Consider the following 27422-nt stretch of genomic DNA (forward strand, 5'->3'; position numbering starts at 1 on the left):
CTCTGAAGGCACCACAACAGTAGCTTTATATACTAAAATGATCTCTGATGAAATAGGAGCATGATTTCTTCCTCCTAGGGAATTCTGGGCTATTAATCTATGCTAACAGTGTTCTCAGCTTCTTTGTTTATGTGCAGACATGCATGTTAAACAGTTCTGGTAGGAAAGAAGCTTCCAATAAGATAAGCAAAATTTCTAATGCTTATCACACATAATAGCCTTGGAAAGAATGGGCAATATGTTGTTCCTATAAAGAGACCTGTGTAAAATGATATTGTTCACTGATGTACTTTTGTTCTTTAGCAGCTATTTCTAGACTAAAATTAATGTGAATACTCTACAAGGCAGTTTCCTATCTTAGGAAATAACTGTTTCTTTAAAAGAATTTGCAGTCAAGCACAAAAAACCTTACAGCTGGCAAGCAGGACTCTTGTGTGAGCCATTCACATAAAGCAGCCTAATGCAGCCTCCACTGCAGTGAAAGCTGCATTGGCTTCAGGGCCCCCTCTTACATGCACCTAGAAGAGGTAGAACACACAAACTGAGAATTGGGTTATGCCGCTCTTGATGATCTTGGTTACTCTGTGGAAACAGTAGAACTGTTGGGGGGCCCCTCTGCTGGTCTTGGGGTCCAGGCAAATGCCCACTCTTGCCACCCTCTGGAGCTATCCCTGAGGGGAAGTGTTTATTTCACAAACAAAAAATGCAGTTGCACAGAGAAAATTTCCTGCTAATGCAACTCAGAGAGCATGCAAAGAACTATATGCGGTCAGGATACTTGCAGAGGAAAATGTTGAGATAGACATGTCAAAGCTGAACCCGCCAAATATACAGTTTATCAGGGATTGCTCAGAGGAAACAACAACAGTGCTCTAGTCCAAAGATTGCCATAATGCAAGAAGCAGTAATGGTAGCAGATTTCAGAATTCAGGCTCAAATATACTTTATTCCCCAAACCCAACATAAGCATAGTCAATATATCAAAGTATGTTGTGTATATAAAGGAAATTAGGCCACATAAGTTCCTATCCCCTTTTGAAATAATAGGCAATACAAACATTGTGTATATTAGTTATGAGAGTAAATTAAAAGTTAATTGTTCATTCATTGAGTTGATTATCTTCGCAGTGGTAAAAACCATATTAAATATCTAAACTATTACCGGCATGTGAGCTATTCTTGGCTTCCAATAGTACATGGAACACAGAATGTACAATTGGATTCTCTAAAATATTGCAAAAAGACCCCCTGCCAGGAACTCAATCAAAGATCTTAGGTGTGAAAAATTACGAGATGAGAAAGGAATACCCGAACTGGCTTTTCACAAATGGGTCACTGATCTGTCGGACATCAGATCTACTTTCAACACTTTTTTCTTTACTACTTCTTACCTTTACACATGCAGCTTTCATTTGCTTTTTTATTATTAAAGTCTGCAAATTTAAAACTGCTTTAAACTTTTGTGCTTTAGAGAATAAAGGTTCAGAGGAAAGAGTGTTAATAGATGTTTTAAGGGTCAAACCTTCTGTGCTACATATACATATAATTAAGAACATCTGAATCATCTGAATCTTCTTCTGATCTTTAGCCCGGTAATGGAAAAAACACTCACACAATTTATTTAAAACCCAGTTTCTTCTCAAAAGATTAAGGGTGGGGAGGGGCAAGGGAAGGGTAGGTATACCTTAATGTTCAAATGAAGTTGTTACTAGGATCAAAGCTTCATCTGACAGAAAACCAGGTTGAAAACATGTGAGCCACAGGTTCCACCGCATTTGAAATGAGTATTTGGGGTTGCAAAGGAAATACAAAAGGAGGAAAAGTAGTCACCTCACCATAATTTGGACTCCAACTAGGAAGAAAGATATTGCCATTTATAATGAACAGCACTATATCATGTTTTGGGTGAGTGAAATTATTTTCCTGGGGATCATCCTTACTCTCAAGAGAAGCCTAAATGGAAAACTGTTGGTGACTATTTGACACAATTGGCTGGAAACAACTGACCCTGACATTAAAAAAAATAATGATGAAAAAGAGTAACTATGTTTCAGTTCTTTCTGCTGTGCAACCTGGGGGAAATGTATGAAATGTTGACTTTATTCCTTTTGATATTATTGGCAGTTAACCATCTAACATTTCTAAACTTCAGTTCTAACCAGCAAAATCTCATTTTTGAGTGAAACACTTTATACTTTCGAATCAAAACAGACAAAATTCACTTAAACTCTAACTCTGTGGGTAATACATCCATACTGTAGATAGTCTTTTGTTTCCTTAACCATCCTAGAGGACATTGTTTTAGTCGCTCTCAGGTTAAGTAAAGCATTTCATTGTCGGGAGAATGAAAAGAAGCTTGCCCAATTTGTGCTAGACTTTGGACTTGCTCCTGGATGAGGATGCTGATCTAGCCTGTGTAGCAGAAACCTAATTAGGGAAGGAAGGAGAGGTCAAATTGAAACAATTATACCCACCAGGTTACACATGCAGCAGGAGGTGGGAGGCAGAGTTGTATGGAGCTATTGAAAGTCCATCCGCCTATCAAGATACACTTTCAAGTGACCTGGTTTAGAGTGTGTGAACCTTGGGTAACAGATAGGATTGGGATTCTAATGATTGGTTTTATTTATTTATTTAACATGTTTAATATATTGCTTTTCATCAAAGTGTTTTGCATAATTACGCATATATTTGATGTGATTAGATGCCACCCACCATTTGTCTCCTTGCCTGAGCTAGGTGAGGCACTCTTGGGGATGGTATTGGTTTCCCCCAGATTACATGAAGCTGATGCGAGAGGTCATGCTGACAGCCAACTCTATCTCTCCATTTCAACTGGTGCCAAGAAGGCTGTAGATATACTGGACTGTGGTGTGGGGACAATGATGGATACGGGCTAAAACCCGAAGCTTCATCTATAGAAGGCAGAGAAGCTGATGGTCAGTAGACAAACTGGTCCAGGAGTGGATGTACAACCGGTTCTGGATCCAGATTGCAACTTGGGAGCTACTATTAGATCTGACAGTGCAGATCTTGCTGGCAATTGTAGCTAAAATGTGTGTTTGCTCAATTTAGACAGATGCATGAACTGCTTACTTTCCTGGAGAAGCCAGAGCAGGCCAGTTACACATGCCTTACTAAACAGAGCATTTTACTGAAACATACCTACACAAAACTGGCAGTAACTGTGGTTCATGCAAAATGTGGCAGCCAGAATGCTTTCAGGTTTCCACTTTTTGGATATTACACTAATCGTGTTGTATCTGTTTTCAGGCCCAATTCAAGGTGCTGGGTGCTACCTCTAAAGCCCTAAATGGCTTGGGGCCAGAATATCTGAAAGACTGTCTTCTCCTGCAAGAACCTGCCTGTCAGTTATGGTCATCACCAGAGCCCTTGATCCTTGTTCTACTTTAAAGGTAAGTGTGACTAACAGTAACATGGCCTTCTTAGGGGCATCATCTCAGTCGTGAAACACTCTCCCAAGTAGGCCTGGGCGAAGTATCGATACATAGTCCAGGATTGGTATGAGGGCCAGAGTGTGATGGCTGCTTCACCTGGCTTTATATTGCGGGTGAACTGCCTCTGCTGAGTACCTCTGCCACCAATGCCCAAAGCGCAAGGGAGAAACAAGCTACCGTATTTTTCACCCCATAAGACGCACCTGACCATAAGATGCACCCCGTTTTTAGAGGCGGGAAAGCAAGAAAAAAAAAATTCTGTGCAGAGCATGTAAGCGGCTCTCGCTTATCTTCCTTTAAAACAAGCAAAGCGAGAGCCGCTTACATGGCTTTTGTCCCGCTTTGCACAGCTCTCACTTTGCTTGCCCATCCCTCCTCCCGCCTTGCTGTAAAAGAGGAGGAGGAGGAGACATCAGGACAGGTGCTTTGCAGTGAGGCGGGAGGAGGGATGGGCAAGTAAAGTGAGAGCCGCGCAAAGTGGGACAAAAGCCATGTAAGCGGCTCTCGCTTTGCTTGCTCCCGTCTGTCCCTCCTCCCAGTTCGCTGTGAAGCCAGCAGAGCAAGCTGCGCAGCTATCGCTGAAGCCAGCAGAGCAAGAGCAACAGCGAGCGACGGACGGGAGCCATGGCTCCGGCTGCAGAGGCATCCCTCAGCTCGCGACTGCAGCAGTAGCCGAGGGATCCCTCTGCTGCCCAGCACATTCGCTCCATAAGACACACAGACATTTCCCCTTTTTAGGAGGAAAAAAGTGCATCTTATGGAGCGAAAAATACGGTACATTGGCAGGGACCAATGTAGCTTGTTCCTCCCTTGGCTTCCTGCTCATCAACAAAGAAGTGTAATAGAGCCCCCACCTTTCCTCCAGCTTGCATGAGCTGGAGGTGGGGTGGGGGCTCTTTTGAACTTTTCTGTTCAGGGGCATGCAGCTGCCTGCCCTTCAGTGGAGACATCGGACTCTCTCAGCTGGGGGGGGGGCCCTTCCCGCCCCCCCAGCTGAGCAGCTGGCCAGCGGCTAGCTGCATTGGTCCCAGCCTGCAAGGTGCTGGGGTGAAAGAGCTTCAGCTCCCAAGGTGAGAGCTGTGACAGTTTCACCCCATGCCTCACGGGCTAAGGCCAATGTGGCTTGTTTCAATATTGCGGTGTATCGCCAGATTGCGATGTTTGGCTGGTGACACACCACAATGTTGAAAACCTAACATTGCCTAACACTACTCCCAAGAGCATGAAAGTATTAAAATCAAGGCACAAGAATTACAGATAATGTGACACTGGCCCAAATCCCCTCTGTGTTTAACAGACTATATGCTTTAGCTCCCCATAGAAGGTGTAACACCATTTGCAATCACATGTCATAAAAAAATTAAAACCATTAAGTTTATTTACTATTTGTTGTCTGTGCTAAACCATGACAATGAAAGCCAAAACTAAGGGATAATTTAAGAATAAAACTATAAAAAATAATATTATTTGATGAAAAATTCAAGCAGAACTGGTTCATCGAAAGGGTAATAAATACATGGAGTGTGTTACGGTTAAATGCAAAGCAAATCCAAGAAAAATTAATTCCAGCAATGCAGCTATTTTGAGTGCAATAGTATTTCAGGCATATTACAGGAATGTGGATTGTGAACAAAATATAACATGCAAAAACCATAAGGAGACCTACTATTTTTACATATACCGTATTGGCCCGAATATAAGTTGCACCCAAATATAAGCCACACCTTTAAAATTCAAGGGGGAAAAAGAAAAAAAAGGCAATACCTGAATATAAGCCGCTCCCTTAAAATTCCGCAGGCACTCACACCTGTTCCATTTTACCATATGTCTGTTTCAGCAGCGATATCGTAAAAACCAATTTTTGTAAGGTCTCAAATTTAAGCCGCACTTTGGAGAAAAAGTGAGGCTTATATTCACGCCAATATGGTAGTTGCAGAAATTTCTCATGAAACCACCTCAGACTGGCAGCATTCTTGTCTGATGATTCAACTGGATTATAGCAAGATAATCCTTTATAATCTTCTCCCAAGGACTGTTAAAAGTTGTCCTCCTAACTATTTTCCCCATTTTATATCATAGAAATAAAAAAAGCAAAATTAGAGATGCTTCTACAATAAACAATTCACTTAAAATTCAGATTGTAATTTGTTTTAAAAGGTTAGAGCTTCATTCACATCTAAAAAGCCTTCACATTCACTTTTTTTTTACTAGAGTAGCAAAGGCTGACATGTATTTTACTCACCTCTGTTAAACCAGACACCTCTCCTTTGGCTAATGGCCTAGTGATAGACGGGGTGAACACTCTGGCATCTGACACTGGGCTCCCCCTCATAAAGTGCTTCCCTGCTTCAAAAATGTTCACTTCTACCATTTTACCCATGAACTCAGGGTTCTTTGGCACAAGTACCTTTAAAACAATAATAATAAAAACTTGCTTAAATGGAACACTTTAAAGTACTCAAGTTTGACATGCAGACGTGGGGAGGGGGGAAGTAAATATAAAATCTGCAAATCACAGTTACTAATGCATGTTACTGTAAAATTTGGTAACAGGTAGACCTACCTTAACAAAAACATATGCAACATCAGATCTACTTTTTCTTTCAGGTTCTCTGATGTATATCCTCAGGATTTGAGTAGATGTATTCAAATTAATTTACTATCAGGAAATTTTAAACAGTTCTGCTTTGTAATTATATTCTTAACCAAACAAGCATTCAGGACAAACAAATTGTTACATGTTTTATTGTGATATACATTGAGGCTTTCTTTCATGTCACATAGGTTCCAGATATCAAAATATTGTTATAAGCATGTAGCTTTGCATACAGCTGAAAATCAGTTGCCGATGATTTTAAAGGGATAGAAGCCATATAAATGAGGATACACTAGGGTACCTCCATATGAGTGATATCAGTGTTTTTGAAGGAGGTAATGTCAGTAAATAGATTGCATTGATTAATTAATTTTTATATGATTGTTAAAATAAGGAGGGAAAGAAAGACCTTCTCTCTCCTGTTGCCTCCCCCACCAGTCCAAGAAAAAGATTTACCTGCTCGTAGAATCGATTATGAGCAACATAAAACTTGGAATCAAATGATTCTTCTGTCACAAGAACATTTTGTTTCTCCCCAATCTGTAAAGTAAAAAAGTCAACAGGTGAAGCCATAAATATGAAGAAAGAATTCCTCTCTGAAGGAGGAATCAAGAAACTTTCTCTTACAAAGAACCACATCACTTTATCTGTAAGGCAGATAATAAACTTATTATTACTAGGGAATTCATTTGAACTCATAACTTATTTTTCATTGTCAAAAGCTTTCAGTGTGAAACTCAAAAGACATCCCCATAAGTGCATCATATATGAACATGTGCATGTTTCATGTGCATCTCCACAGCACAAAACATGGATCTTTAGACCATGGGTAACTTTACCATTGGGGCATAGTAAAGCAAATGCCTCAGGCAACAGATGTTGAGGGGCAGTGGCGGCAGCAGTACCTATATTTAAAGACAGCGTTCTATATGTGCTACATCCCGCTAGCCCACCAACACCAGCTTGCTGCCCTGAGGTGTGATGGAGGGTGCTGTTCCATCACCAATGTTACTATCCAATCACCAGAATTGAAGCAAGATTCAGCTATCAGCCCAGCCTGCTTCTGTGCAATAAATGAGATGACATCACTCTGCCATTTGCTTTATTATTATTAATTTAATTTAATGTGTATACTGTACAAGCAAATATTTGCATATGCTGTTTTGGAGAATACATAACCATATAACTTTTTTGTATTTTGTGCACAGCTGTATACTATGTGTGTAGTTACTGTAATGCTGCATATACAAATCCTATGTTCTCCCCCTCTTACTTCTTTAACAAAATAGGACTGAGCTAGGCAGCAGATGTACACAGTGCAAGCCTCCATTTTTTCAACTGTTTCCCTGCCTGGCTTGAGGCTGGAGAAGCAGGAAGGATTAAACAGAAGTCAAAGAAAGCAGGGCTTGAATAGCATCTAGTTAGCATAACAAAAGGAAGTGCCTCAGTTATTCAGCATTGGGCAATGCATCTCATTAAATACAAGTGAAAGAACAATTATTTAGGCCCCCTATGAATACTGTTTGGCACTGAGATATATATCAGAGAGAAATAGCAGGGCCATTCTGCTGGGAGAGTTTCTGCTTTCCCAGCCCAGCAATCCTGCTTGAGGGTAAATAGCCCACTTCCATTACTGTGCACCTGCATCTGACTGCTTCATTTTGATTTGGTTCCCTGCTGTGAAAATGTCGCTTCTTCAAGCACATACAAGCCCTGAAATGCAGTTCATATGAAAATTATATTCAGAGATGTCAGCAGTGACCTAAAAATGACAACCAAGGCCTCAGACTATCTGCTTTATTTTAAATTCTGTAATGTTTTACTGATTTCCACTCCCTTTCTGTCGCTTCTGTTTTCTACAATAGCATAATAAACTAAGCTATAATGCTGGAAGTTTTAGAAAACCGTATTTTGATTTAAGATTAAACAAGTGTAAATATATATAATTTCATTCTTTATGCGTCCCAAAGATTGCCTCTTTTGATTGTCTTTTCCAAAAATATGGCCAAATAATCAAAGGACTCGGAACACAGGAATTACTATGGAAACCTGCTCTAATTACTTATAATTTGCCAACTTCAATGTCCATAATTACCACTAAGCATCACAGTACACGTTTTGAAAATTACTTTAGTATAATAAAGGAAAATATACCAAATGCATATTCCATTACCACTTCTAGAAATATATGCATAATTAATACAAACTTCAACATAATAATTCACAACTATAATAATCTTCAAACCTAAGTGTATTTAATTTCCAGATACATCATACATATGTACATAAGTCACTATATTGTTACACGCCACCCCAATCTCATAGCGGTGTGAGATTCCAGGGGTTCCAGACACTCAGCCGGGGTTCATTTTTCATTCTAAAAATGAGGCACAGCAGAGACTGGGCTGTCTTTAGGATATATGGCCTATTTGCACACATATACAACCTGAGCCTAAGATGGATAGGTTCACTGCATCAATATCCCCAAAGAGTCAGCTGCAACCTTGGATTCAAAGAGACACCCAACATCCACCTTTGACTTGCTGCCTTTACCAGCTTGCAACCTGTTTCCCTCTAGGTCACATCACAGCCTACCATCAACTCTAAACTCTGGCTATCTCAGAGCGGGAGGAGCGGCCCCAACCACTTGTCATCTGGCACAAAGCCCCCTGTCTTTGGCTTTCTTAAGGGTCCATTATCTTTCTTTTGTTCTTTTAATGGCCCAGCTCCCAGGTGATCTCCTGAACACAGAAAGCTGGGTCCAGGGATTAGGAATCTGGCATCCAGTATAGCCCCCAAGTGCTGATTAAATTCTAACACCTACTGGACCCAGGACTTTCCATTGCGTGCTTACTATATTTTCCCACTCACAGGCACTTAGAAGATGCTGATGCTGCTTTTGCAATCCAGCTATGGAGTGCACAAAAGAACAATATCCATTGTGGACTTTTCTTGCATAAATATAATCATTTCAGGGCCATGCAGCTCCAATTCAATGTTGTGCGTCTCTTATTCACTTCAGTTGGATAAAATCTCAATAGCTCATAGTCATCATTCTCAGAAAGGCCCAGTTTGAGACTAAATAGCATTTTCTTTTCGTTTTGCATTATTTTACAGTGAGACCAACTTTCCCCTTTTGGAGAAAGATGTTGTTATCTTTCAGGATGCATCTGTCTGACATTTTCACTGTCAAGCTTAGAATAAGAAAAAGTTAAAATGATTCCTAGAATACTACTCAGTCTTTATCTATCAATATTGATCAAGATATAGGAAATATTTGTTTCCTGGCACTTCTGCTAAATGTCTAAATTAGGGGATCAGATTAAAGTACTGCTGGGCAGATTAATGGAACACTATCACTGTCATTATAATATGCACGATGAATTTCTGTAAAATAGTACACAGATTATGCAATTATTGGACAACTGAATTTAAAGACTTCCATTTTGCTAGTGAGCTCTGCAGAACACAACACTTCAATATAATGAAAATGCCATTCATATACCAAAACAAAGTGGCCCAATTCACTAGCAAGCTAAAGACAATGAAAGTGATTGCATAGGAGTAAAAACAAAAAGACCCGGACTCCTTTTAATTAGATAGAGCAAGGTGCTCATGGAATGCCTCCTGAATATCAAACAGTGGTTTTCAAAAGAGAACTACAGTGATTGTGGGGGAAATCAAATGCAATTGATAGCACTGATTCAAATTTTAAGTTTTGGATGCTCCAATTTAGTTTTCTTAATTAAGGGAGCAATTTTAACTCTACTCACCTGGGAGTAAGCCCCACTGAATTCAAGTAGCTGTGATTACAATTGCACTGTTAATAAGTTTATGTTGTAATCAAAAGTAGGAAAGAACAGATAGGCCATGTATACAAGATCATGTCATATGATGAAACATGCTAATGCCTTCTTAATTAAGAACTGGGGAAAGCCTGTCACAGATTGGTAGTCCACAAATTGGCGGGTCCACTATAGGTACCAATAAGTCCCTACGGCTCCACAGTGTCTCCAGTGTGACTTACTCCCTGAGTTGTGAATATGTGCCATTTGACCAGTGTGAGGAACCATGAATGAACAAATTTCAAGGCGTTTCTCTAATGGAGAATTATACTGAATACAGTGGTTGTGTGAACCGAAATTGATTCCATCTTCCATGAGAGATGGAGAAATGAAATTCAGTCTGCATTTAAAGGCAAGTTTACTTAATTAACACTTTCTGAAACAATACATGAAATAAAACACAGCCTTCCATTGACATTTGCACTTCCCTGAATTTTACAATGCAGTTCTGTGGCCCATTAATGTGTATGAATTGTGTATGTTTGGGGAAATGTGCATGTAAATGCATATATGAGGGAAAATAAAATGCAAAAATACACTGTGCTGGGGAAAAGTACCGTATTTTTCGCACCATAGGGCACACCGGACCATAGGGCGCACATAGTTTTGGGAGACGGAAAACAAGAAAAAATTATTCTGAACCCCAGAAGCCAGAACAGCAAGAGGGATCTGGCTTCCGGGATACCGTGTGGCTGTTCTGGCCTCTGGGGTAACCGCGCCAAGCCTCTTCAGGGCAGCGGGATGAAGGCTCCCCCTGCCCAAAGAGGCTGCACAGGGCTAAAGCAGAAGCCAGGACAGATGCGTTGTTCAAGGGGCGCTGCGCCTTCTCTCTCTCTCTGCGCAGCACCCCTCCTTCACAGGAGAGGTGCTGCGTAGAGAGGGAGAAGGGGTAGCGCCCTTCAGGGAAGCTGGAGAAGGGTCTCCTTCTGTTCCTCCTCGGGCTTCGCTGGACAGGCGCGTTGCTCAAGGGGCGCTGCGCCTTCTCTCTCTCTCTGCGCAGCGCCTCTCCTTCACAGGAGAGGCGCTGCGCAGAGAGGGAGAAGGGGCAGCGCCCTTCAGCGAAGCTGGAGAAGGAACAGAAGGAGACCCTTCTGTTCCTCCTCGGGCTTTGCTGGACAGGCGCGTTGCTGCGAAGCGGGAGGAGGAACAGGAGACCCTTCCGTTCCTCCTCCGGCTTTGCTTGATAGGCGCGTCGCTCAAGGCGCACTGCACCTTCTCTCTCTCTCTGTGCAGCGCCTCTCCTTCACAGGAGAGGCGTTGCGCAGAGAGGGAGAAGGGGCAGCGCCCTTCAGTGAAGCTGGAGAAGGAACAGAAGGGTCTCCTTCTGTTCCTCCTCGGGCTTCGCTGGACAGGCGCGTTGCTCAAGGGGCGCTGCGCCTTCTCTCTCTCTCTGCGCAGCGCCTCTCCTTCACAGAAGAGGCGCTGCGCAGAGAGGGAGAGGGGGCAGCGCCCTTCAGGGAAGCTGGAGAAGGAACAGAAGGAGACCCTTCTGTTCCTCCTCCGGCTTCCAGGACAGGCGCGTCGCTGCGAAGCGGGAGGAGGAACAGGAGACCCTTCTGTTCCTCCTCCGCTTCCAGGACAGGCGCGTCGGGGCGTAGCCAAGGAGCCTGCATTCGCTCCATAGGACGCACACACATTTTCCCTTCATTTTTGGAGGGGAAAAAGTGTGTCCTATAGAGCGAAAAATACGGTATGTTTAAATAATGTGTATATCTGGCAAAAATACATACAAAATGTATGGATTAAGAGAAATTTACACTAAAATGCTGATGAATCTTCGTGAGAACTTAAAAAAAGTGAACTGATGTGGAAATGTGAAAACTGAACTTAACATTTGTAAAAAATGAAAAACTAAGAGAAATCAAAATTGACATATTCACTCATCCCTATTCTCTGCTCCCAGATGTGCAGTATACTCATCCCCTTCAAAAGGGTGATGATTCTGTTTTTAAAATAAAGCATATCTTGATCTTTGAAAGAAAAGGGCAGAAGTTATGTCACCAAAATTAACATTTTTTCCCCTGTACAGGAGGGTTTTTATGATCCCAGTAAGGAAATTATCACAAAGAATATCTGAATTCCAAAAACATGAATGTAGTTGGAGATGATTAATGTTGATAGAGATACGGTAATTCTGGACTATTATTTTAAAGAAAGCTCATAATGATATGTTTTTTAAAATGGAATTTCCTCTTTTCCAACTTAAAGATGCCTGAACAATTTATGCTTTTAGAACCTCTTCCTTTCCTTTTTGAGGCTTGCTTCCTGCCCTGAATTCTTTCCTAATTTTGTCTGCCTGTCTTTCTGTCAATCTTCCCTTGTGTTCCTGTACCTGTACCTGGCTTGCTTTTGCCCTGACATATATATAATTTTGTTTTAATTTTTTTCTTAATTAATAAAAATAATAAATACACATCATGGGCATGGTGGGTATACAAAAGAGAGAGAAATGCATAAATATATATTTTGCTATATAAATATGTATGTGTGTGTGTAAATCAAACATAGTTATGAAAAAAGAAAGAAAGAGCATTAAGGAAAATATTAAGGGGAAAAACAAATGAGGTAATTCATGGATGAGGAAAACAAAGAGGAAATGGCTACTTCTAATGAAACTGCATGAAATGTGGAGTCTAAGTCATAATGGATGCAAGCAATTTTAACCTTACAAATATACCAAAATGTGCCACCAAGGATTCAAACACATGGATTATGGAAAGCCTCTAACATAAAAAAAAAGCTCTGCTGCACAACACTAAAAAGAGACAATGCTAGTGAAGGAGAACTATTTCCTCACCACCACAACTATAGATTAGGTTCGACAGAAAGCTCTAACCCATGTGCAATCCAGTTCAGCACAGGTTTCCCTCCATTTCTGTTCAAGCCACCTTCCCTTCTTGTTTCATTGCCCTCAATTTATGCATATGGGCATACAGAAGGGGAAAAAGCAATAATGGACATGAGGCTAGTTTACAATGTATTATCTTAAGTATGTTTTGGTAGCTAGAAAGCGAAGCGCTCTGGCATAAATATACCCACTTCCTATGTTGCAGTGTATTATTACAATGATACTGGAATTCAAACATAAACCTACTGCATTTTTGACACACAGATGCTGGCAAAAAGTAATCTGTGCATCACTGTAGCTGCGGACAGGAATCTTGCATAAAAACACACAACAGTTTTCACCTACAGTTACTTTTCAACAACTTTCATGTTCTCAAAATGGGATTTCAGCATCAATTTGTGGCCTGTCAAAATCACACAAGCTCCTGTGGTGGTGGGAAGAAGGAAAGCAGTATGGCATTATACAAAAAAATTACCTTTGGGTATGAGAAAATAAAGCAAGAATTGTATTTCTAATACTTGTACACATTCCTCTCTCTCATTCTTTTAGTGCTTTCAAAGAAGCAACAGTGTCACTTGCCTAGCACCTCATTCCCCCAACACCAGTGGATATGATCAACTTCACTATCTCCTCCCCAACTTCATATTTCTAAAAAAATGCAAACAAAACACTAGGAGAATGGATAACAATATGGGACTCCACCACTTGGTTCTTGTACACTACTCTCTTTGAATCCTCTGTCTTCGTAACATGGCTTAACAACACTAAACTATTTTGCAGGGCTAATGTAGGCCACTCTCTTGCCTCTCCCACCCAGCTGGCAAATTTGGAATAACAGCAATGGCCTTCATTCCCATTAGCCTTGATAGGGCAATTTAAAAATCATTTACATGAAATGAAACCCAAGTTAGAAAGAGCAAAGTCCAGTCTTAGCTGCTACGTTTTGTTTGTAGAGAGATATAGTCATGTCCAATCATGACAATATTCAAGAAACATGTCTTTTAAATGAACCAGGAAATCCTTTATTGAGACAGCAAGTGTGTCACTCTAGACTTCTTTTTGCTCCTAAGGATATCACTGCTTCCCTAGAGGTCAATGTTAAGGCTTCTTTCACTGGACAGTGGAAAGTTGCAGTGGGGTTGTTTCTCACAAAATGATTGAGCAGAATACCACCTGCACATTTCCCCTCATCTTTCTGCTTCAATAAGAACTGGATAGTGTTTTTTTTTTCTTTAAGGAAAAATTGGAAACCAGACCAGCTAATGGTCAAAACAAGCAGTGGGTGGTGTGGCTAGAATTGGGCCAACTGCCCATATAGCAGCCTTGGTGTAAGAGATAAGGGGGGGACGACGACACACAGACTTTTTGAAATCAGGGCCCCTATTAAGTCTCTAACCTGCTTGAAAGATAAACCTGGAATTCCAGATGCTTTGGGGTTGAATCCAACTTGCTGAAGCTTTTATTACATGTCAGCAGGGAGCAGAATTTCAATCATTATTTTCTTCAATATTATGCTGTACTGTAAGATTAAATTAATGACTTTAGATATGCGTTTTAGGACTGCCAATATAATCCTACTTAAGGCAAACTAAGCAACTTATAAATGATTAGAAGAAGAGTCATTATATTGCCATGCTCACAACTGGCACAACTTTCTTAAGTCCCCACTTATTTTCAGAAGTAATAGATTGAACACTTGACACAGGAAAATGTGGCATATAGTGGGGATGTGGAAAGAAGCAGACAAGTGAAACAGATTTGAAACAAGCAATTGATTTTTCCTTGAAATTCTGATTAAAAAGGGTTTGCTTTTGGTTTGTTTAATCGAGAGAGAGAAAGAGAGAGAAAGGCCCAAAAGGAATGTATTAGCCATGTGTCACCTTTCCCTCTGAGTAAAGAGTTAGTTAAAGTGAAGGAAGCTGACGAAATAACCTCTGACATGCTGAATAGATACATTAAGTATAGGAAATCTGGCTAGACTCACTGACTGGCCCAAGGTCAACCAATGAACTTCATGGCTAATCAGGGATGTAAATCCAGCCAACATCTAATATGTTAACCAATACCTTTGCTAACACACTATTCTATGACTGTCAGCTGATCCTAACAGCCCATCCCTGGGGTCATGGCTATGGGGGCTGCCAGGATGAGCTCCTGAACATTTACTACACCACAAGGGTTTCATGACAGTGGTGGGCAGAGTTAGAGCTAAAACTGGGCAAGGTGAAAGCTGCCCCTCTCACCTTCCTTCAATTCCATTCTCTCTTTCTCTTTCTCTCTTCCTTTATCCTCCCCATTCCTTCCCCTCTTTTCTCTCTCTTCCTTTGCAATTAGGCTTGGCTTTTTTTTTTTTAAAAAAAGTTCCCATTAACACCACTGAAAGCTTTTGGGAAGAGGGCTTTACAGTGTGTAGGGACTAGAGAATTAGAATTATCCTCCCAACTGTGATCATCGCCACCAGAGCATGCCCAAGCAACAATTAGGCTAAAAATAAGGTTCCATTTGGCATGAATGCAAGCTTTTAAAAAGCCCAATTCCTGCATGGGCATGGGGTAAGGAGGGGAGGCAGCAGGGCAGGTAAGAGACTCCACCTTCCACATCCAACCCATGGGCTTTATGTTCTCCCTTGTTCTATTGCATCAAAGCATTGTGTGGTTGATTGAAATCTTTCATATAAATAGGAGATATACAAATAAATCATGATTAAGACCCAAAGGGGAAGAGGGATTTGTTTCCAGTAACAAATTGCTGAAGGGATGGGAGGAGACTGCCAGAGCAGGAATCTACATTACTGGAGTGATGATCAGATACGGCAGGCCTTAGAACTGTTTTCTTTAGAAAGAATGTGCGATATACATAATTGTATCTGCTCAGTCTGTCAAAATTCTATTTTTGGGGGGGAGGGTAAATGTTATGCATTGGTAGTTTGTACTAATCAATACCAGCTGACGACAGTGTGTTTCCCTTCCAGGCAAAAACTTATTTCACTACAACAAATGTTCTTTAAATTAACTAAATAGGCTTGTATCATGGCTCTTTCATAGAAAATAAGCTGAAATTATGTGATGGAACACAATTTCACTATTTCTTCAGCAATGTTCTGAAAGCACTCACATGCTAACATATCCACCTGCTGTAGAATATGAAATATGAAAAACCATTGTACTATGAAACAGTATTAGGATTAGGATTTTAAGAGGAAATTAAACTGTATACTGTCTCTTTTTCCTATGAACAATTATACCTTTGTAAGCCAATTCTTAGAAAAACTATAGCATCTTTTTTATATAAGTGCAATACTATTTTATTGAGATTTGTAGATCGCAATTAAATTAATTCAATCTGTTTGGCTCAATTGTTTCAGTTTTCCAGAGGCTGAAAACTTACTTTTCAACAACTGCTGTGTGCTGAAATAGGCCTAAACCAGTGGCTTCATCCAGTATGCACCATAACTGTCAGGTTTGTCAATAAATTAGATTCTTTTTCAGCTGTTCTAAAAACTTCATTGCAGTTGATCTGTCTAGTCTAGTTTCTCCCTTGCAGAGCAGAAATCAGAACAGATGTTGCATTTGTGAATATAGTATTTTCTCTCTCTGAATTGAAATATAAAAATAAAGAAATTCTCAATGTTAAATTTGAGAAGTTATAAAGTGTCAGGAGGAAACAGGTAATGACATGGACCAATGGCTGACCAGCAGTTTAATGTGTTTGATCACACTTCTGTATTACAATTATCAAATTCAAATGGTTCATTATACCTTAAACAGCACTTTACGTCATCACCAAAATAAGCAGAGTGCTCTACCAACATGGCCAGGCATAAACTCTGTAGATGCTGAACAATTAAAAAATAATTGCCTTTCACAGATATAGTCTATAGAACAATGTATTTTGACAGGCTTTTAAAATCTAATTTTAATATTAGTGCCATGTAAATGGTATGGTATATTAATTAATGAGTGAGCATATAAATTCAATCAATCAATCAATCAATCAATCAATCAATCAGATATGGGGTACATATATGAAAGTTGCCACCTTGTTGAATAAACTAGTTGGCTTCCACTCAGCCACAAAGTAGGTCATCTAAATGTCAACAAAATTATGTACACTAGCTAAAATACTACTGAACAGCAATTAACTTTCGTGGTTCTTTATTGCCAAGCTGCTTGAAGTCAATAGACTTCAAAAGCAGTTTAAGGGATTTGTTCAAAAATAACTAGAAGAACCTTGAGATATGCCTAGATCTGTCCTATGGATCACAGCCAATGTATTTTGCAAAAAAAAAATTTGCAAAGTAGAAATCATTACACAGCTATCATTCCATTTCCCCCTTCTTTAGGAAAAAAGCCTATTAATCTGAATAGTTATGTAAGAATAGTAACTTACAAAAATATATTCCCAGACAGGAGACTGATTTTAAATTATTTGTTCAGCTATTATGAAATCTGATCTAACTCTATATACACACTGATGTAATGCAGTAAATATGAAGGACTGAAGTAGTTAAATGAGCTCATTCAAAAAAGGCCACATATTTTCTATTTTTATTGGAAATTATACTGATCACATACAGCTTTAAAAATGTTGCTTTAGAGGATCTGAGCAGATACTGAGAAAGATGTCATACGTTGTATGGTTTTCATGATATGGACTGAAAATAAAAATATTTATGTCCTGTCAGAGCAACATACCTACAGTAGACCCAACTAATGAGTCCAAACATTTCACCAATGATAGATTGACACAACTAGGGCTATGGCTAAACTGTGGGAGTTCCATATTATATTCTGCACACCTTTGGATTATACTGATCACAGTAGCCTTTCCAAATATTCATAATTCTCTATGCTGACCTTGACACCACTCTTGGAGCAGCATGGATGTAGCCAGAACACCATGCTGTCCAGCTGAATAGGATCAGTTTCAGTGGGTGCAGCCTGATTAAGTATTTGGACAGATATAAGTAACTACCTGCATACTTTGCCATCTCGCTATTGATGACTGATGGGGTGGATCAAGAAGTTTATTAATGTCTCCTCTTGAAGAATCAAAAAGGCTCCACTCCTTTGGTCTCTTTCCTGAGATTGTTCTGGTGTCAAAAACCAGGCCTGAAGACAGATTGAAATGGATCTAGATAATCCACCAATCATTTAAGCACCTTGTACAAGGTTCTCAGCTGTCCAGAGAGGACAACCTTCTTGGACAAGAGAGCTTGGTTCAGTACTGCAATATAAAGATAAAGTATTACTTGGGGCTGTAAGTAAGACTGAAATGAAGAACACTGGAGATTTAAAACCCCACTTCCACAAGTGTGGTACTTAGATTGGGTAAACTTTAACATTTACAGGTATTAATTTAAAATTGCAGATTCAGAATTGTGATCAATTTCAGTTATCCAAGAGGCAGTCAAGGCAAGATGACACTTTCTTTGTCTGAATTTAGTTCATCGAGCCCAGAAATTGGAGAACTAATCTATAATCTATGGGAGCTGATGATGACAACTGCTGCAATAGGAAATAGATACGATCCTTTTTCTACAAGGCAGCCTCTTCCTTGGTAATTAGTAGATTTGGGTAAGATTAAAGTGAGCTGCTCAGTATGACATAACTACACTCTTAATAAAATAGCCTGCTGCTGGGAGGCAACACTGTAATATTGTAAAATCACTTGGCAGAACCACTGAAATGTTCATTTGTCTCAGGGAGCGATCAAACAACAATGAACAGCCAAACAGAACTCAAAATGGTTTCATATAAAATTGAGCACCACTATGGCATAGCTTATCTGAAAAAAAGTGTAATTGCAGCATTAACTTCTCAGAACAATATTATTTCGGAAGATAACAGTTTTTGGAACTGAAACCACAGAGTGAATGTACGGTAAAAGTCTTTTGCAAACAACACCAGATGTTCTATTGGCTCCAGCGCATCAAGTGGCTGGAGATTTCACTTTGGTGGGAGGGGAGATAGAGCATGTGGCTGTGCTCCACGTGTCTCTGGTTTGCAAGTGTGCCCAAGGGCCCCAAAGGGTTGGCACCCCTGGTTTAATCACAAAATTAAAGCGGGACCCAGAGCAGAGGGTTGAGTTTGAGATTGCCCCTGAATGAAACTCAGATACCAAACTCTCCATAAATATAAGCTTCATCTAAGGAAGGCTGCAAAAGCAAACAGCAGGAATCAGATAGAAGTCTGACATCCACACAAAACGGGTCATGGTCCTGAGGCGTCATTTCCATAAATTGTCTCTAATACTGAAACATGTGGAAGAGCAAATTAGGAAATGAGCGCAAGAGAAAACAAGCTGGATAGGTCAGAAGCATTTTGAAGCCTTTTGGTTTGGAGTTTGTCTTTTTTACTGCTGATACGATGTATACTTTTGTTCCATGCAGGAAACAACTCTTGCTGCCTGGATTTTTAGTCTCTCCCTGCAAATCACTTCTGTACTTTGCCTCGTGGCTTTACTGTTTAATCACAATCTTTGGTATATTCTGGGAACTAGTAATTAATTAATTTATAACCCGCCCTTCCTCCCAAAGGAGCCAAGGGCAGCAAACACACAAGCAATAAAAGAATTAAAACATCCAAAAACAATTCCAATACAGATGCCAACTGGGAAAGATTGCTATACTAATTTGTTATTACAAAACTGGCAGTGAACAAAACAAATAAATGGTTTTATGAACACTAGAATGGGCAACACAATAAAATACTTGATCTATTGTACTGCTGTACACTGCACCTGGGGGTGCTTGGTTCATATGACTACTGCAACATTCTGGCCATTTTTACTCCATCTATCTCCTGATTTACTCCCCTTAAACCTTTCTCTTTCTCTTTCCTTTATAGAAAAAAAGGCATGGAATATGAACATTATCTGTAGGAAAAGAGCCATAATACCTGCCACAAGAAATGGCCATTCAGTACTACGACTTTCCTCAAACCAGCCAGCTTAACATCACCAGATGACTCCTCCTCAAACTGTTCCTTTCAAAAACCCAATATCCATTGTAACTGTGATTGTCAAAAGCACAAGCACAACTCTAGGGATCATAAGCAGCCTATCTAATTAGAACTACAGTGGTACCTCGGGTTAAGTACTTAATTCGTTCCGGAGGTCCATTCTTAACCTGAAACTGTTCTTAACCTGAAGCACCACTTGAGCTAATGGGGCCTCCTGCTGCTGCCGTGCCGCCGGAGCCCGATTTCTGTTCTCATCCTCAAGCAAAGTTCTTAACCCGAGGTACTATTTCTGGGTTAGCGGAGTCTTTAACCTGAAGTGTATGTAACCTGAAGCGTATGTAACCTGAGGTACCACTGTATATAGCTTGCAAACTAAAAAAAACTAAAACAAAATAACAATGCAGACTAAAATCATGACAAGAAGTCAATGGATGCTTTGCTTTCGTTTGCATTATTGAGAGCTTCAGAGCAGGTAGGACAGGGCACATGCATCAATGCGGCTGATTGGGCAATGGGTTTGTCACTTGCCTTTGCTTTCAAGGCGCATGCCCCTCCCCTTACTCTAGCAGCTGATTTGGCCTCTTTCTGATGTACCTTTTAAAATCGCTATTCAAGGCTCAGGGGAGCTGCTTATGCAAGTTGCTCTGGCATGGTTGGAAGATTGTTTAAATGACCCAGCAACGTGGGTAAGAGCTAGTCACCTGGGAGGGCTGGGCTGAATCCATGGGAAAGGCCCCTGCCTACAATGTTGAGTAATTGTGAAACTTCCTCCTAGTTGGTTATGGGTAAGCACTTAAGTGTAGCTTTAAACACAGACAAGCTGTTTGAGGATTCAAAAAGGGAAAAGAATAAAGGTGGCAATCCTAACCCCACTTACTTGGGAGTAGGCCCACTTTATTAAATAGGACTTCAAAGTAGATATGGTTAGGATTGCCATGAAAATAGTTCTGTGGGCAGCTGAGGAGGTTGACTAGTAAAGTATTTACAGATAACTTAAAAACCTATTAGAAGCATTTTAAGGAAACAATATTCTAGGATTCTGTGATTAAGTATGTAAGGGATAAGTTAAATGTGGATGTTAAAGATAAAGAGACCTTGAACAAATTAATAAAATAGAAGACTGGAAGAGTTTTTTTTACTAGTGTTTATTATACTAAATACTGCTTGATGAAATGGGTGTTTTGGTAAGTTTGTTAAATCATAAAGAAGAGTAACAAGACTCTTATTTTCTGTCTCCCAGATTCATACTTGTAAGTGGGAGGCCTTAACAGGATCATCTGGTTTTTCTTCTTCTAGAAAGCTCTTATATATTATGAGAAAAGATTGCATTGGCTTGATAAAGTGGCTGAACAAAGAGATAGGTGTTGCTGCCACAGAATATATTATGATTTCTCAGAAAAATCTTCGAAGTTTTGCATGCTTTTCTGTTTGCTTTTAGTACAATAAAAAGCATGCAATAAGAAACGAAGCTGTTGTAAGAAAAGCAGAAGGTTAAAAAAAAGCCAACATAATTGAATAAAGAAGTTGAGAGAAGGAAAAATTATTTCTAGCACAAGGCTGATGCAGTCCAGCAGCAGAAGTTTCCAGTGCCTGCAGCTGTCTGACTTGCTGGTTTCCATCACCATTGCTTGATGTTTGTCCCCTGTGTAATGAGGAGGTAGCATATCAGATTCCTGCAGATGCTGGCAACGGAAAGCAAAGCTTTGACATCCTGTCACAAGGATGACAGGACAAAATGGCCTGCACTAAACAACAGTTCGAGCAGGGTAATTTGATGTATCGAGTTCTTAAGCTTCTCAGATGCTGAAGTCAGCTTGCATGCAAGATAAGGGTGGAACGTTTACTTTGCTGGATAGCCTGGTGTTATGCAGAACTAAAGAAGAAGGAATTAAAACTCTGTAGGGAAACCTGGGGAATCTGAAAATATGCTTTCCCTAGCCCATTCTTATCAACCAATATATATATATAAAATAAAGATAGATACTTCATTTATCTGTTAAGCCGATGGGAGTAATGTTGTTACTCTGTTGTGCTTCTCTGAGATTTTTTTAAATCTACTGGTTTTGCCAGTTTTATTTTAGTATTTCATTCATTGCACTGCATTTTAAAATTTCCTTTTTAACTGTTAAGCCGCCCTGGAGACATGGAGAGTTGCAATGAGGGGTGTAAATGTAGATAAATAATTCACTCTTTCAGTTTCCATGTGTTGCAAGTTATTTAATGTTATAGATTGTTTACAACGATGGTTTACAAGCTATAAGGAACACCATTTCAGATAAAACCACAGCGGACTTTGCTACCAAACTCTGCCAATTTGTCCTTACCCACAACAACTTCAAATTCGGCGATGACCTGTTCCTTCAGATCAGCGGCACAGCAATGGGCACCCGCATGGCCCCACAGTATGCCAACATCTTCATGGCAGATTTAGAACAACGTTTCCTAAACTCCTACCCACTCAAACCTCTCTTGTACCTTCGATACATTGACGATATTTTTATCATCTGGACACATGGTCAACAGACCCTGGACACCTTCCACCAGAAATTCAATGATTTTCACCCCACAATCAACCTAACAATGAATCAATCTATGCAAGAAATACATTTTTTGGACACTACTATAAAAATACAGGATGGGCGCATAGACACCACCTTATACCGTAAACCAACTGACCGACAAACATATCTACATGCCTCTAGCTACCATCCCAAACATACCAAACAGTCCATTGTATATAGCCAGGCACTACGTTACAGCCGCATCTGTTCCAATTCTACAGACAGAGACTCTCACCTAAGAGATCTACAGCAAACCTTTTTAGAACTAAAATACCCAGCAGATGAAGTTAGACAACAGATCAACAGAGCCAGACTGATACCCAGAGAGAACTTGCTGCAAGACAGACCCAAAAAAGAAAATAACAGAACACCTCTAGTCATCACATACAGCTCCCAAGTTAAAACAGTACAACGCATCATCAGAGATCTACAACCTCTCCTGGACAATGACAGTTCTCTTTCTCAAGCTCTGGGAGGAAGACCTTTCATTGCCTACAGACAGCCACCCAATCTTAAACAACTCCTAACCCACAATAATACTACTACCAGACTTAACACGGACACTGGCACCAGAGCCTGCAATAAACCCAGATGCCAACTTTGCTGCCACATACACCCGGACAACACCATTACTGGCCCCAACAACATCACACATACCATCTCGGGACTATTTAATTGCTCATCGTCTAACATTGTGTATGCCATCAAATGCCAACAGTGTCCTTCAGCTCTCTATATTGGACAAACAGGCCAAACCTTACGCCAAAGGATAAACGGACATAAATCTGACATCAGGAATCACAAGACAGAGAAACCAGTAGGAGAACATTTCAATCTCCCAGGACATTCTATACAAGATCTCAAAGTAGCTGTTCTATTACAAAGGAATTTCAGAAATAGACTGGAAAGAGAAGCTGCTGAATTGCGACTTATTCCCAAACCTAAAACCATGGAGAGACCTGGTCTTAACAAAGACATTGGATTCTTATCTCATTATACATGACAAAGCCATTTTTCACCTTCTCACCCCTTGCTTTTTCCTGTAAGACCTATTGCAGTCGTTAAGAGTCGTCAACAGGCTCATCACAGCTATCTGCCAATCACCCATTCCCACCACCCTTCTGAGTAATACCCCTCCCCACCTTCCCACTATTTAGAAGGGTCTGGTGACTTCTGTTTCAGTGTATCTGAAGAAGTGTGCATGCACACGAAAGCTCATACCTAGAACTAACTTAGTTGGTCTTTAAGGTGCTACTGGAAGGAATTTTTTTATTTTGTTTTAAGTTATTTAATGTTCATTAACTTTTATAAACAAATTCTGTAACCTTATATCAAAACCTATTTTCACATTTCCCCCGATTTTATAGAAATATAAATGGTCTGTAACCTTAATTTACCACTAACAATACCATAATCACCACCCTTTCGCTCTCAAAAACACAGCATTTCTTTTCAATATTATGAGGTTTCCTTTCCATCCTATTCTGAGATTTATAGCTGAAATCTACATGTGCATTGTGTGAGAGAGAGAGATGGGGTGGGGGGGGGGGGAAGGAGAGACAACATTTTGAGTATGCTAACACTTCTCTCTTCTTATCCAAGGGCCATTTCATGAGTTATGAAGTTTAGTGTGGTATATGTGAGGCACGTGAAATGTTGAACATACATACATATTTGTGTATTGCGGAGAAATCATCTTATTTCTTGAGATTTCCAGTGGGAGACACAGCTTTATAAGCAAACATATAGGACAGGGTGGCTGTTAGGACTGCAGACCTGTCAGTCACCTGACAGAATCATGACATTGCCATCAATGTCAAGGAAAGAACTGGGAACACATTCTAGGTGAACTTCCTATTTTTCCTTTGCAGCTCAGCCTCAACGCCCTAGTGCAGCCAATCCTAGCAGGGCTTGTTCTAAGCATTAAATTTAGCCCAAAGGCCTGAGATCTCCCACTGACGATGCAGGACAAGGATCAGCTCTAAGGCCAAACTTGGCCCTCTGAATAGCAACTGCTTGCTTTCATGCAATTGCTAACCCAGAGACAAAAGAGGTGTTTGTGACGGAGAGCAAGGGTAGTAGCTACTGGAGCAAAATTCGCTGGCAGTTCACACTGGGAGATAGGTAGCACGCCACACCTCCCTCAAAGTGCCCCCCCTCAAAGTAGTTGCTGAGCAAGCATGGAGAAAACTTGCACACAGAAATCCCTAAAGCATTCAGAACAGTAGGGTGCAAACCTGCCTCATACTTCCTCAGGCTTGAACTAGACATTACAGCAAACACAAAGTTGCCATCCAAAACAGCCATCCATTTTTCTTTCCTCCCCTTTGGCTTGTAACATCTAGGGATGCTGAACGGATAACATGTCACCACACGATAATTTTCCCTGCCCTGGCAAGGGGCAGCGAATGATGCGTAGTGGCTGGGGGAAACGTGCAGCCTGATGACATCATACTTGAATATGACTAGACATTACAAGGGAGAACAGAGGAGACAACAGAGGGCTGATGTTTTCTGCATCAGACTCGGGGTTGCCATAACATCAAATTCCAACCCCAGTCTTGTTTGTAAATCAAGATTCTATTCAATAGACTGAAATCCTCACTTCTCTCATGTTGAAATAAACTAACTGCAATGCAACTTCCAAATGGAAACTAAGACCCACCACAGTAGGGTAGGTCTTAACACTATAAATGATTTTGTGCTGTCATCTGGGAAACTAATCAGCCCCCCAAACCCAAAGAAGTTGAATTCCTGCTTTCACAATCATGGTCTTTTGGATGAAGAAGATGTAGATAACACATTGTAATTTTTTTTTAAGGGACTATGCTTACATAGGCGTATTTTATTTTATTTATTTCCAGTGTATGACTGGATCCCATTGCAGAACATTGCCAGTGAAATAGAACATTTACTCTGAACACTGTGGTGCATGACAATAAATTTCACACCTCATTAGTCAAGGAAACCTTAAACTTTTTATCAATGCTTGCTGGATTGATATTCATGACAGATTTCTTTCATCACCTCAATTTAAGATTCCCTGGTTGGAAAAATTACTCACTACAAGAAAATTCTGGTGCATGCTGTATTAATTCAAACTACACAAGAGGCAGCCACAGGGATGATATAACTTGGAAAACTCCCACACCCTGCATTTGCCAATTCAAGATCCTTTACAAAGCATCACAGTGATGTCTTCCCTCTATCTTAAGGTTACCAGACGTCCCCGTTTCCTGGGGACAGTCCCTGGATTTACAAATCAGTCTTCTGACAAAATCCTATCATTCCTATTGAAGTTGAAAAGTGCCCCCAGATTCATTGAAAAAAATTTGGTAACCTTACTCTGTCTCCCAAACCAACTAATAATAAGCCCCCTCAATATTTTTCCAGGTCAGCTGTATTGATCATGTTGTTGTGCTATGCTACTAACAGTCCAAGAGGAAGATTTTGTCATACAGAGGTAGAGACGTTACTAATACAGTGAAATGATTTCTTTCAAGGCTTATGACCTTATCCCAAGAGTCAGCTTTGGCTGCAGCAGGAGCATAGATGCACTCACTAGTAGTCTCAAATATTGGTAAAATGTGATACTTATAAATTGTTCTCAGAGACAAAAAATTCCATATATATATATGGTGCAAATATCATTCATAACATTTAATTATGCAGTTTCATCCACCTGAATCTGTTCCTTTTCATTCTACATATTTCTACTGCGAGCATTCTGCAGTGTCATCTACAGCCACAGAAAAAGACCAGTTTGAGAAACATGGCCTGTGGTATTACAGACCCTTCTTCTACTCAAGGTAGCATGTCCAAAAGGAGGGCTAAATTTACACAAGTATTATTTCTTCAGGCAAAAAGCCTGCAAGGGTAGCAGTTACAAACAATGACTGCAAGTAATTAAAAATGTATACACTGGTCTCTGTAGGGGCTCATTCCATTCCACACTATTCAATGAGGACATCTAACTGAGGAAATGGAACAAGCTATTTAAAAAGAGAGAGAATGAATTCTTTCTGTATGTTCCTGAAAGATCTGCAGTGGGTTATTGTAACACGAACCATTTTAGTCTGCCTTGATCAGACAGCAAGACCACCATTGCTGCAGCCTGATAAACCTTGGTCATTTACCTGACTATCATGCTCAGTGGTATTATAGAAGAATGGAGAAAACTGATAAGCAGCAAAGGCCATTTGAGAACGCTGGGTAACACATTAACAAAAGCCTGTATGAAAGATTAAAGTAGCTTAATACAAACTACTTGGAGCTTACAAAATGGGCCTGAATTGTTATGGTACCATTATTTTAACAGCTCCTGGTGCTAACACAAGCCTTTTCCAGACATATTTGACTTACAAGGGTAGAAAAAAAAGCTATTTTCTCTTGTCAATTTCTATGGTGAAAATGATAGTTGAAGTCCTTGATTGGGCAATGGAGATGGGAGTGGCCACATGTTACAAGCAAGGAAAAATGGCAGCTTTCCTATCATAAATGTAATCTGTAGACTGAGGCTTTTCCATTAAGCCCACTAAATATGTATTTTTTCCACATCCTTTTTGGCTTTAGTGTATTTTTTGTTTTGTTTTGCACAACTTCAGATCTCAAGAAGAATTCTGATAAACATAAAAACTTGCATATTGTGAAGCAGGTCTTCCTAAAACTATTATGCTACTATTTCAGTAGATCCTCATAAAGCTATTGTGCTATTGTTGGTTTTGAATTTCTTTCTACTAACATCCACTAAATTTTTTTATTATAATGTTTAATCTCAAAAGCACTGGGTTCAGACACCATAGGAAACCATGGTTTCACAGACCATGCATGAGCCACAGTGAGTTTTTGGGTTACACATTCTCCCCCCGCCCTTTTCTTTAAGCTATGAAGAGATAGCTGACAACCAAGTAATGAACACTTAGCTCACAGCAAGCTGTGCCAATTTTCTGATATTGTGAATTGTCCCCATGGGACTAGGATATACTAATCTTTAACATTTAAACTTGAGAAAACTGATGATACATTTTTCATCACACATGGACTACTGAACTAAATTAACAGCGATGTAGCACAGGTAACAGAATAACACTCAAAGTGCCATACATATATTTGTAAGAGAGCCTAATCAATTGCAATGGAACTGATGTAAACT

The 27422-nt window shown here is 40.0% G+C and overlaps 1 protein-coding gene and 1 long non-coding RNA gene across 5 annotated transcripts in view; one reads left to right on the forward strand and one right to left on the reverse strand.

The window, feature by feature from the left end:
* The window catches only part of LOC309348358, a 104484-nt gene extending 82815 nt beyond the window's left edge, over window positions 1–21669 (forward strand). The window contains exons 6-9 of the long non-coding RNA XR_014159343.1: window positions 3274–3416; window positions 18193–18306; window positions 19596–19829; window positions 20074–21669. This is a non-coding gene — a long non-coding RNA (uncharacterized lncRNA). The remainder of the gene's footprint in view (window positions 1–3273; window positions 3417–18192; window positions 18307–19595; window positions 19830–20073) is intronic.
* Window positions 1–27422, reverse strand: part of CDKAL1 (CDKAL1 threonylcarbamoyladenosine tRNA methylthiotransferase) — a 231262-nt gene that overhangs the window by 10876 nt on the left and 192964 nt on the right. For all 4 annotated transcript variants that reach the window (XM_081873412.1, XM_081873411.1, XM_081873413.1 and 1 more), the window contains 2 exons: window positions 6511–6594; window positions 5701–5865 (listed from right to left, as the gene is read on the reverse strand). In XM_081873412.1, coding sequence (XP_081729538.1) covers window positions 5701–5865; window positions 6511–6594 — 249 coding nt within the window. The remainder of the gene's footprint in view (window positions 1–5700; window positions 5866–6510; window positions 6595–27422) is intronic.

The sequence above is a fragment of the Podarcis erhardii genome (assembly GCF_964252035.2).
Source record: "Podarcis erhardii genome assembly, chromosome: 8".
In the NCBI taxonomy this organism is placed as follows: Eukaryota; Metazoa; Chordata; class Lepidosauria; order Squamata; family Lacertidae; genus Podarcis; species Podarcis erhardii.